The following is a 12,921-nucleotide window of genomic DNA, read 5'->3' on the forward strand; positions in this document are numbered from 1 at the left end:
TGGTTAAAATATTGATATACTGGCTATTTCTAAGACAGATCCCCAAGTGCTTATCCACATGCTGTTTCTAAGGCTGATACAGATGAGTGGGTGAGGAACAAAACTGAAGGCGTTTCTTCTGTCATTCTGCATCAGCATGTACAGCAGGTGTCTTCTGCCCACCAGAAGGAATTCTGAGACAGAGAGTACTGTATTAAAACTATGCATTTCAAATGATACAACAATCTATCAAAAGCAGTGCTCAAAGTAAACTTTAACCCTCTGTTGAGTACGTGTAAATATGTTTCACCATATTACCAGATCTATTCCATACGATAAAGTCAGCATCAAACATACACTGTGCTACAAACTGCTTTACCTTTAACTGAACAGTAAACTGATTTACCTCTAACTTGCACTGTAAACATGAGTAGCATCACCATTAACTGTCCCTTTCATACTTGTCATCCTTTGTTACTGCCCAGATTTCCTCACTCATATTCTAACCTCACGCTTTGCTGCAGTGGTTTCCAACTGTTGTTACAACTAGTCCAATTTTACAGCGTCTTCCATTGCACACTTTTAATGTGAAGTTTCTAAGTATCATTACAATCATCTGTAATTTCAGCATTAAAGAAACCATTTCTAGACAATAAAATGGAACTCTGAAGCAACTATTTCCTCACCCACACTCTTTACTTTCTTATCAACTAAATTATAACTATTCTTAAAAGATAGGCTATGGAATCACAGCCCCCTTCCCTGCTTTATTTATAATAAATGTGACAGGCTGGATACAAGTGGTATAACTACGGTGTTAGAAGTTATATGTCAGTCACAAAAAATGTGTGTGTTCACAGTAATGTACACTCTGAGCCCTAGTTGCATGAGTCACCTTTTTATACAAGGCACCAAGGTTAACACTATTTAAATATGTATATGCTTATAAATATTATCTGAAAGTCTGCTCTAAAATGAGTGATATTTAAATTTGCAAAATACAGCTGCAGAATCCCTGATGAATCACAATGCAGTTGGCATTTATTTCATATCAGGCTGTCATTCTCTAGGCAAGAATTCAACCATCTGCATGCAATAAATCCTTTTCTGCACACCACAGAGAAACGGATAACCTTTCATCATATAATAGCGTGATACTAAAGCAATCAGAAGTAAGGGACAGAATTGACATATAGCAAAGAAACTGAAAATGCATATAATCACCCACATTAAATTTAGACTTTTTGAATGTATAATTCCAGATGTAACATATTTGAGTGACCGTAATATATTCATAATGGAATAGGGTTACAGACTGGTCATAATCAGGCTGATTTTTGACAATTGCTCAGAAACCTGAGCACAGATTAAACTCAAATTCTTTTTCTGTTTTTATATGCAAGTCAGACTTTCAGCTCTATATGTTCATTTCCAATGCTTTTGAAACCTGTACATTCTGAAAAGGAAGTTTTTGTTGCTGTTCTTGATTGTGAAAAAAATATCTTGTATTTTTCCTATCACATTAGCATGGCAAAAGAGCCACAAAGTTAAAGCTTCAGTCACAACTAATGTGACTCTGCCTGAAGGAACGTGTTGCGTATATGTCACTTATAAATTCAGCAGCATGGCTGAACCTTACTCAGAGGTAGCTGTTTTGATAGAGGATGCATGGCTATTTTCAAGGAGATAAGTGGGTAGCTGAGAGTGGACACAATGTTGGCATCATGCCCCTTCTCCTTTCATGCTTCCAAGGAATATGTTAACCATCTTTGCCCACTCTCTAATTCTTATGATGAGAACTTGTGTTTCTCTGCAAAGCTTTTATTCTGTTACTAACCTTGCACAAGTGGGATCTCCAAAAAGATTTCTAGTTCTCTCAGCATGGCCTGACCAAATGTACAGAGAAATAATACATTTCTGTTTTCTGTTTCCAGTGCTTCTACACTGTGTACCCAGGATTCGCCACACTTTCATTCCTGTCTTTTTACACAGGCTGCCCACTTTTATAAAAACTAATGTAGTTATAACTAGGTCCCTTTCTGTTTTGGATGTGGCCAGTAGCTCACTATCCATTATTTAATCTCCTTGGGTTTTATTACAGAGGTGCATTTTTATGCACAATGTTTATTGCAAAAAAACAAATGAACATTCAATGTCAATAAAAAAAAATTGTAGCACACACACACAGATAAAATGCTATGATTTCCTGTGTAACTTTATTAAACAATTGTTAAATACCAAATTTCTCGACCTAGCTAACAGATATTTTCCCCATAAATTAATTTTAATGATTCCCTGACTAGATAAATAATTACTTGTTCAGTATGAATTAAAAAGAGACCCCCAAAAATATGCGTACTTTCTGAGTTATTTTCCTTTCCCTATCCTCATTAATCTGTATTCATAAAGCCCCACATCTTGGCCAATCCTGTGCCATGCTTTTTTTCAGTTTTTAAGTACTATAACTATAACAAAAGTCAACAGCACTGCTTTTCTTGCAGTGTCTTGTCTGTTCTTCCAAACATGGTAGTATGGAAGGTAAAACCTAGGAGCCAACATTTTGTATCTGAAGCAGCAGAAGAAATTGCCCTTTTACCACGATTACTGCATCCATGGTTTGACTCAAACAGTATCTACTTAAAACTAAATTGCAGAAAACAGACAAGACGTACTTGCTGACAATGTGAAAACATGGTCAAACAGTGCCCCATAGTGCAAAATAGCAGGAAAAATAGGATGACTCTGGTATATTATCTTGTACTTTTCTGCATGGAAAATAAGATGCCACACATCTGGCAAGTCCTCTGATTCTGACTGCCAAGTTTATTTTCATTTTGCTATCACGTCTTTTTATTAAGGTGGGTTTGTAAACAAAGTGCATAGCACATCACTACCTAGTAGAGACAATGAGCATTGTGGCATAAGTGACACTGCAGTGAGTTTAAAGGATGGGGATGGCCCTTTTCTGTCATTTCTCTGTTTCTTTAAGTTTAAGGGCTGTGTTATATCCATTTCGATAATTTGCTAGGGTAGATCTTCCCTAAAATGTTACTTCACAAACACACCATACACAGACATACACACACAAGCACATTTTTTTCTGCATCCTTATTCGGCACACACCTATATATATGCTGGAATATTTGTTGGGACAGTGTGGGTGAAGTGTTTATGATGTGTGCAACACTTCATTGGAGGGAGGCCCTGCTTTCTCTTTCTGCATTTTTGCAAGGACTTTGCGTGCTTGTTTTTGTAATAGGCTAACTGAAATTCCATAATCTTTCATCACTCACAGTATCTTTTTCTTCTGCTTTATAAGTAGGCATCACAGCAATACACACTAGAATAGGCAGGACCCTTCCCATGGTTCACTGATCTTATGATATAAATGAGTTTGCAGTGGGAGGCTGGTCACTAATGCCTTTTCCTTCTTTCCATACAAGAACTCTCCATGCTACCTTCTTGTGACTATCAGTCTGTTTTCATAGAAAAGGAATTAAATTATTTCTGAAAAGATCACATTCATGGCTCAGACAAAGGCAAATCTTTTTTATGTGTGGCTTGCTTTTTCCTGTCTGTATTCTGCCCTCAAAAAGCAGGAAATATGCTGCTTAAGAAAATTTGACCACAGATATGCAGCATTGTAAATCAGAAACTTTATGGTGCATGAATTGCATAACTGCATCAAATCATGCAGTAAAAAGGATAATTTAATCATGGTATTCTGTAATTATTTGATACTTCCTGTGAACTGCATTTTCTAAAATACAAGGAGGCTGGTGCCACTTAACGGTAGGGCTGGGGTTAAGAGGTCACCTGTCCACCTTAAAACAGTACTATACAGGTTGCAGATAAATGAATAATTTGAGATATGGTTACATCAGAAAGCATATGGAACATGTGCATATACTATGCCACATTGAGTAATGTGCATGGTCCAACATTCTTTATCATCAAAACAATTTTGCCTACACTTTTTTTAACTTTTTACACAGCTTATGATGTTCTTTTCAGGATTTCAAGATTATGTCACTGCTTCATTATGTGTGTAGTTCATAAATCTCAAGGGTGTGTGTGTGTGTGTGTGTGTGTGTGTGTGTGTGTGTGTGTGTGTGTGTGTGTGTGTGTGTGTGTGTGTGTGTGTGTGTGAGAGAGAGATGGGCACACAGAGAACTGGAGTTCTTTATTGTGCACCCCATATGCAAAGCCCTAGTTTTCAGAGTCATATGAATCATTTACTTTGGCCTCAGTCAGTATCATATATAAGGCTGCAGCATTTTTTTGAGGGCGCTAAAACCTGATAACCATATTCTACCCACAACCTCTTTAATGATGTTGCATTACTTGTTTTTCTTATTTTGTTCGGAAATACTTTTAAAACATGAGCATAATCATTTTGGATCTGAAATAGTTACATTTGTTTTGTAATAGGGTGCACTCAGTGGGACACGGAAGTCTTGGAAGTCTTTTCAGCTTTTACCAGTTAGGGGTCACCACAGCAGAACTCCGGTCCGCTAATGATTGGCAGTCTATTTTTATGGTGCCAAGTTGCCAGCCCGACGCCCAACCTTCAGCGAAGGCACACCCATTCACGCATGTCTTTCAGAGGCCCCTCGACCACATGGAGGACATGCAGACCCCACAAAGAAGGCACTCCAGCCAAGAATCATACAAGAGAACCTCTTGCTGTGAGGCAACAACGCTACCGCTGTACCACCGTGGATTACTCAATGGGACATGCAAATGCATATTTTTATGGATATGAACACTTAAACGTGTCACAATACAAGGTGTGGAAGTTAAAATGGACACAACTTTCAAATGTATGATAGGTTTAAAAGGGTCTTTACAGGAAAGTAAAAACTGATGACAGCTGGTTGTCAAGGTATGCTCAAGGGATATAATATTATCAAAAGAAATAATTGAGTGCGACCATTCAACCAAAAGGCCTTTATCTTCTTATGGAAGCTTCTGCTTCATTTTTATCTTGATTTAATCCTGCCACAGTAGGTGGTCTGTTGGGTTTGCAGAATCTGTCACAACTGAACAAACATACATGTCTGCAGCAGCCCTGTGTTGACAGCACCAGTTTTAAGAAAACTAAATAATGCATCTTTACTGCTGACTTCCACTGTTTCCTTTCTATGCATGTAGTAACTTACATTGTAGTTAGTTGTACATTATCCATGTAGCTTTTGCTGCTCTCCTAGACCCTAATTTTAGGCAGAGCTTTCCTGCATTCCTAAATAGTAAACTCAAACTCAAATCTATACAACACTGTTGTGGTACTACTCAGTATTAGGAGTTCGAGAAATTTAAACTTGAGACCCTGCTGCAGCTCAGTTACCCAGTTGCGTAGTTACCCAGGCCAACTTTCAATGCAGTGACAGTGCTCTTTCTGTACTAGAGTTTTTACTTTAGTTAATGCTTATCATGCCTTTGTAAAATATTATAACATGTGAATTAAGCAACAAAGTTGAAAGGTACCTAGCCGGTATTGTGGTCACATACAGGTGAAGGCAAAACAATGTCTAATTATGGCCTGGCAGACTAACGATGGCAAACTAATGATGGCTAACAGACACACACAATCACACACTCTTCTTCTACTTTCACGCACGCACACACTTTGCTTTCATGCATGCACTCACTCACTCACACTTACCTATTACTGCAGTTAGGTTCTGTCCCTTACAAATCCAACGATGGCAAATACATACCCCATACAACTCTCTCAGTACTAAGACACGCGCATGTTGCTTCTTCGGTGCGAAATAACAGCGGCGGGAACTCAGGCAAAAAAAAAACAAACCGCTAAGGGTACTTTAGCGCATGCGCACACCAACATTTGTCACGGGCGCGAAAAACAAATGGAAAAAAAAGTGTTTAAGACTAAACTTGCGCATGCAAGGTCGTGGGCCGCATAGAAGAGCTCTGAGGGCCGCGTGTTGGACACTACTGATATAATATGTTCCCAAATCCCAGCAGAGAAAATGATTTTACTCCAGGATTTTTTGTTCCCAAGAAAGAAGGTACCTGGAGAGACCAGTGATGAACCTCTCAGTTGTAAACTTACTCCTAAAAATTGTGAAGTTCATATCGCTTGCATGCCAGACTGTTTACCTTCATTCCTTTCCAGTTATACAGGATATCAAAGATGATTGCCATCATATTCATATCCACTAAGACTTCAGACCTTATTAAAGATTTTTTGTACCTGGATTACATTTTCAGTTTACATCCTTACCCTTTGTGGCCCAGTCTTGTACTTAGTAAATAGGAACTCTTGTGGTGGACAGATCATCCATTTGAATCCGTGTCTTCCTCTCTATACCCACCAGCAGCAGTACTTTCCTCATTCTGCTTCCCACTGGATCATCATTGTTGTGTTGCTGTTGTCAAATGTTTGCCTCCCCTCCAGAAAACCACAGTGATCATATCTGGCAATTTTTGCAGCACATTTGCCATTCTTTTACCTGATATAGACCTAAACACTTACAGTAGAGAGTCATTTATCCAAACTAACAGGGATCTAGGGTAATTCAGATAATCAAACTGTTCGGATAATCAAACATACAATTAGGTTCATAGGTTCATACTAGGCTATATGCCCTGGGGCAATTATAAGCCTAGCCCGATTCTGTATGGCTTACGCCACCCCTTGATTTGAGTATACTGTGCCCTTTTTAAGGTTTAGTTTACTGTGCCTCTGTCTAATAGTGACACGGGAGTAATCCCTGGGACAAACCTACGATCCCCCATCCACTTATCGAGATTCTTCTTGAAGAGATTCAGTGAGGTGCTCTGCCTCACATGAACTGGAATTCTATTCCAGAGCGAAGGGAGCCTCTGGGTTATGAACCTGTCCCTCCAGCAAGTTCTATTTATTTCTGTGCTGAGGTTCAAGTCCCTCGAGCGTGTGGCTCTAAGGGATTTAGATTTACTGAGGTGGAGCATGTCTATTAATTCTGGATTTGACATAGCTTTGTATGTCAAATTGAACTGGATAAAAAGCTAAAATCTTTTTTTCTGCATGCAGGACTACACTTTTCAAACATTTAGTAATTCCAGTGGACAATAAAGAATATTTTTCACACACAGGCTGGCTACAAGCTCAGAAAACATACTCAAGCGAATGTGTATAATGTTTACAAATTCAGCTTTTATAATTTTTCCAGTTCAAAAACTTTGGAAGGCTGGTTCTGATAATTGACGTTTCGAAAAATTGTTGTTTGGATAATCGAGACTCTACTGTATAATCATGTTTTAAAATTGAAATGGGTCTGTATGAAGTTGTCAGATGGGCCTTTACAGTCCTTGGGTAATAACAGCCACTACAGTGTTTTTGCAAGATGTTGGTGCTTCCTTTCCTTTTAAAATACTGTTAAACAAAATCTTTGAGATCTTTATCAAATTTCATCCCTCCAAACTTCCACAAGAATCCTGTCTGTTCCTTGAGACTTTCCTGAAGATGGACTATACATCAGTTTTATCTAATTTCCTCCTGTCTTAAATGTTAGTTGTTGAGCCTTATGTTCCTCTAACCTTTTGAACCAAGCTGAACTGAGGTGGGCTACCAGCCACAACTCTGCGCTGAGATACCAGATGTGTCTAGAGGCTTCTGAGCTTCCCAAAAACCATAAGTTGTCTGTTTTTTTTTTTCTTGCTTCATTGTACTATTTACTGCACTTTTTGTTGTGTTCTGTATTTAAATACTGTTAACGAAAGCGTACTGTTTGTACTGCATTTGTTTGCCTTACTGCACCTGTTAAATTGTATTTTCTTGTTCTCACTATTGCAAAGCTATATTTTGCTTTTTTCACTGTTTGCAAAATAATTGTTGCTACTTTTCACTGTTTGCAAAGCACATGTTCTGTTTTCCCACCTAGCAGTGTTTTACATAACTGATCTGTTTGCTGTTAAAGGCATTTTTTAGTGTTTCCTTGCTGCTTTTCTGCTGTTTAAAACATTTTTAGTGTTTCCTGCCTAAATTAGTATAGCTAGTAGCTCTAGTATAGTCCAGATACACATTTGCTGCATTTGGGTTTATTTGTAGTGGCTGTTGTATTCTGAACACATTTTACAAACCATCTTTGATTAGAAGGGGCCCTTCTGCACCCTTGTGAGAAAAGGGTGCTGATTGGTACCTGTCTGGTGAATGATTGGTCTAGGGCTTGGAGTAAGCACCCTCATTGGTTCTTTTGAGTTTTTCAAAAGTTTTAAGTTTTTAGCTTTTGGTATTTAGGCCCCTCGTCTGAGCAGGTTTCTGCTTGTTTACACATGGCGCAGCACTGCCATAGCTGGACATATAATTTCAACAATTTTTCTCTTAGATACAGCTGTTGTACATTAGGTGTAGTCCTCATCTTTTGTACATCTCTGGTCTAAGAAGTATTGCTAGTGATCTTTGACCTATTAAACCACCAACCAAAAACCCCATCAGAAATACCTGTCTTCAGAGCACCTCCTAAATCAATCCTGAAAGCACCCCTTGTGTAATAGTTCTTCAAACCTAACATTCTGGACAGTTGGACTACCTTGGATTCTCCTGCCAGCCTTGTTGACTTGGGTCTCTTGATGCAGTGTAACAAGTGCCTCATGTACACTGACAACCCTCTACTATTGCTCTCTAGTGCAGAGTGCAAGAGATGTATTTAGACCAAGAATCTTGAATCCCTGCTCTCTCACACTCAAAACAGTAACCTGAAGAGGTTGTCAACTCATCCACCTCTACTCATACACACTACTCGTCCAACACGTAAATCAACATATGCGGAGGTTCTCTTAAAAAAAAAAAAAACTTACCGAAACACCAGAGACCTCCAAAACACAAGACTGCTACAACTAACACAGTTCCCACAACACCCAAGACGCACAGCAACACCAGTATCTCGCCTACCAAGCCCTTAAAGCGTAACACTAAAAAAAAAACGCATTTTCTTGTCATTGGCGACTTCATAGTAAGACGCATGGGTGTCCCACTCACCAGGTTAGATAAGGAGAAGTTCACACTCGGCTGCCTGTCCGGTGCCAGGATTCGTCAGATCACGCATGCACTCAGTTGTCTGTCATAGCGCATGTTGGAGTGAACAACCTGAGATGTACTTCACTGGACTGTATGAAGACGGACATGATCGAGCTCTCGGAGTGTGTGTCCCATTCAGGTATATCCCTAGCTTTGAGCTGCATATTACCCTTGTCTAGAATGATGCCACAGTATAAACAAAAAATAATACATTTCAATAATTGTCTTATTTTTTTGGTGTCGTTCAAAGGGGATCCAATTTCTTTCAGCCTGGAATGACATGATCGACAAACCTCGCTACTTTGCCAGAGACAGTTTGCACCTGGCACCACTAGATATTCGGCTACTAGCAAAGGCTCTTGCCTCCCCATAGTGACTTTTTTAGGCAGAGTCTTGAAAACAAGATCATTGACTTGAAAATTGCCAGCCATAACAAAATAAGGGTAATGCTGCAAAATGCTAGCAGCTTAAACCAAAAATTGCACACCCTGGAAGCACTTGTATCACTCGTTCAAGGCCTCAGAGAGTACCCTAACCTTGCAAGGCTACAGTGCCTTCCACACCTTCAGACCACAAAATGAACACGTGAGAATCAAAGGAGGCAGTGTTTCTATCTGTATTAAAGATGAATTCACCTGACTAGTTAGACTGGACAAGTCCATGGAGTTGCTCCATGTTCCGATTACTGTGGGTAAAACCCCCATTCAAGTCATAGAAAAAGTGCATTGTCATCCCCTTTGGTAAAAACTGTGTACCCATGAACTACCACATAAACGGCAGTCTAACGCTGAATGTGTGATAAGAGTGCTTGGGACCCAGGTGGACAGTAGTCTCTCCTTTGATAATCACATCGCCACAGTAGTCAGGAAATCCTTTTATGTAGCACACCTCATCACAAAAGGGTTCTCATCCAGAAAAAAAGAGGTCATTGTTCCCCTCTACTCGGCACTCATTAGACCCATTATAGAGTACAATGCCCCTTTTGGAATGTACCTCACAAGACATCTGCAGCAGTTGGAAAGGCCACAAGTACCTCACAAAGAGGATTACTGGCCTCAAACAGATGCCCTACACTGACGTCTCAGAAAACTCCAGCTTTACTCTGTAGCATAGCGCCTACTCTGAGGAGATCTCTGCTTAACATATAAGCTGTGTTAAACCCAGAGGTGTTGGACATGCTACACCTAAAGAAATGCCAATCCCTCCGAGCTACATGCTCTAGGGGCCTAAACCTTGTCAACACAATAAGCAGGACATGTTGGAGGGATAGATTCCTGTCCCAGAGGCTTCCTATACTCTGGAACAAACTACCCATCTATGTCAAGCAAAGTTCCTCATTAGCACTCTTCAAGAAAAATCTTGATGAGTGGATGAGAAATAGGAAATACACCCCGAGGATCACTTCTGTGGTTCTGCTCGACAGGGGCACAGTAAATTTACTTTCTTGGAGGGAACCTTGTTGGCTAGGCTTACTTAGGCCCTTGGGACGATAGCCTAGTTACCTACCTATGAACTTGTGAGAAAGTGATCAAATTTCTAATCACTGTCTGTCCAAGTAGTTTTGATTTTTTTTTTTGCCTTAAATATGTATGATCTTAGAGATGGTTAAGGCCTAGTCAGCAGTATACTTTCTCTTCTGGATGTACTTATACAGTCTGTGTAAGGCAGTTCCACAGCAGCTGTATGAAAGTATGATCGGACAAGCTAAATAACAGTCTGGATATTTGCTGTAAGGTGCAGGGTCTTTTGCTACTTTCTGTCTTGTAACAAGCGTGAATTACTCATTTTCTGCTTTTGGGGGAAGGTGGTGCCATTTAATTTAAGCAAGTTCAGGTTCTTTTCCTTCTATATTTACATAAAGAAAACACCGTGGACTTAAGGTCCTTTACTCTTAAAAAGGTTGACTGTAACCAGAGATTTGAGTGGGCTTGCAAGAATTAATAGCTTTCCTGCTTCAGATTTCTTGTACTAGTGTTACTTGATCAAGAGATTTACCTTTTTCACTGCTGCTCCATAAATATTCAGACACAGCAAGGTAGGTGTTTAATACAGGTAGCCTTCTAAGTTAAAGTGCTGGACAAGAAGTGTCTTGAGTTCTGTAGCATCTGGTGCTTTAGTCCTACTGTATGTCTATGCTGTAAAGCATTGCTGAACAGGAGTAGTCCTTATTTATGAGCATATTCTTCCATTTTGCACTTACAGTAAAGTAATTTTGAGAAAACCCTAAATACAGTTGTATTAGTATTTGTTCAGGCACTAATTTTTTTTTCCTTTTTGATTGTTTTGCTGCCATTCTTTTAACATTATAGGACATTCCTCATGGATTACTTGAGGTAAGCAGCAGCACATTGTTCCTGGCTTACTTTTTGTATTTAATGGATTAGCACATTTTAGCCTTTTGATATACATACTAGAAAGTTCAAAAGTTAAAAACTTATTTGTGCATGTGTACTTAATGTTTTAATACTGCTTTTTTATTTTAAGGGTCCTGAGATGTCGGTCTTGTTTTGCACATATCCTTTTGTTTTTGATGCCCAGGCAAAAACTACACTACTTGAAATTGATGCTGTTTTACAAATGCAGGTAAGAGTTTGCATTGTCTCATTCGTGCTAGTTGCTTGATATCACAGTATTTCTTTTTGCCCTTACATAAAACTTTGTCCTCTGGGAGTCAGAATCCTTATATATTTGTATCTGCCACTAATAACTGTTTAGCAATTAATAGCTTTTAACTGTTGCCTCACTGCTATATTTCAGAAGAGGAAATGAGTGATACAGTCAAAAGATGGGCTGAAGATGGAACTGCACAAGTCTTCAGCATGGCTTTGAGGAGTTTAGTCCTTAAATTTGTTCAGGTACATTTATTTCCACAAGACTGAATGTTGCAGTAACTAATCTGTTCTTGGCATAAGTAGTGAAGCATCCTTTTGTGTGAGGTCTCCTTTAAACATTTAGTTGATTTCCAGATATTTTTTCTGCCAACAAAACAAGCACCTTCATTTTCTGTTCAGTAAGGTTACCTTTGGTCATTTTAAGCACTATCTTGCATTGTATTCATTGTCATTCACCTGTTGACGGCTTTTCAATAAAAGCGTAATAGGCCGTTTCTTCATTTTACAGCCAGTGATGATGACTGAGATATGTACATAAACTATCTACCTTAAAGGTAGGTGACCTGAGTATCATGCGTGCTCTGTGCTGTTAGAATGGTCATTACATTGAGTTTATAATGGTCCTGTAGATTGCTGATGTCATCCCTGCTGACTAAGACAGTTCATCTGGTAATTCCTTGTTGCAGCATATGAAGTGCAGTCAGAAAGTATAAAAAGGTCTGAGAAGCAATGATACTTGAAAATTGCAGAGAAACTTGGTGTACAAATTCCATTATTCGTCATTTTGTCATCGCACCTTTGGGTATCGATCACTTGCCACATTAACATTTTTTGAGTATCTGTCACTTGTGTCATATGTCTGACATTATTCCTTCTCCTTTACTTTAAAAAAATACATTTATTGATTCTTAGAGTGAAATTTTCTAACATACCAATGAAGCGTGATTATGTGGTCATTCATGGCATGTGATAGTGTCAGCCACTTAAATTTTATTCTTGTTATTAATGGCACTTGGTAATATTGTAGAGCTTTGAGAATATATGAAATGGCCTTGCCACTAAGATCTTAAAAGATCAGGGCTCTTCATTAGGCTAGGTAAGTGTGAAATCACGTATGTGTTTGTGTATTTTGTAACTTCGTAGTAGAGTAATAATTAGTACAATTGAGCTGTCCTTCCCTCAGTTTTCTACATACTAGTATTGAGTTAATAGACCCAGTATTTGTGGATCACATGCAGTAGATGAGTGGCTTTGTAGTCTGCATATAGTTGAGGCATCATTTACAGAGCTGTTCTCAGCACTATT

General features: G+C 38.9%; 1 protein-coding gene across 4 annotated transcripts in view; it reads left to right on the top strand.

Annotated features, from left to right (window-relative positions):
• Positions 1-12,921, top strand: part of HERC4 (HECT and RLD domain containing E3 ubiquitin protein ligase 4) — a 3,175,640-nt gene that overhangs the window by 2,225,069 nt on the left and 937,650 nt on the right. For 3 of the 4 annotated variants that reach the window (XM_044056374.1, XM_044056376.1, XM_044056375.1), the window contains 2 exons: positions 11,314-11,337; positions 11,489-11,587. In XM_044056374.1, the coding sequence (XP_043912309.1) occupies positions 11,314-11,337; positions 11,489-11,587 (123 nt within the window). The remainder of the gene's footprint in view (positions 1-11,313; positions 11,338-11,488; positions 11,588-12,921) is intronic. The other variant, XM_044056377.1, reaches the window with a different exon arrangement.

Source organism: Protopterus annectens, chromosome 14.part0 (assembly GCF_019279795.1).
Source record: "Protopterus annectens isolate FY-2018-M chromosome 14.part0, PAN1.0, whole genome shotgun sequence".
Lineage (NCBI taxonomy): Eukaryota > Metazoa > Chordata > Ceratodontiformes > Protopteridae > Protopterus > Protopterus annectens.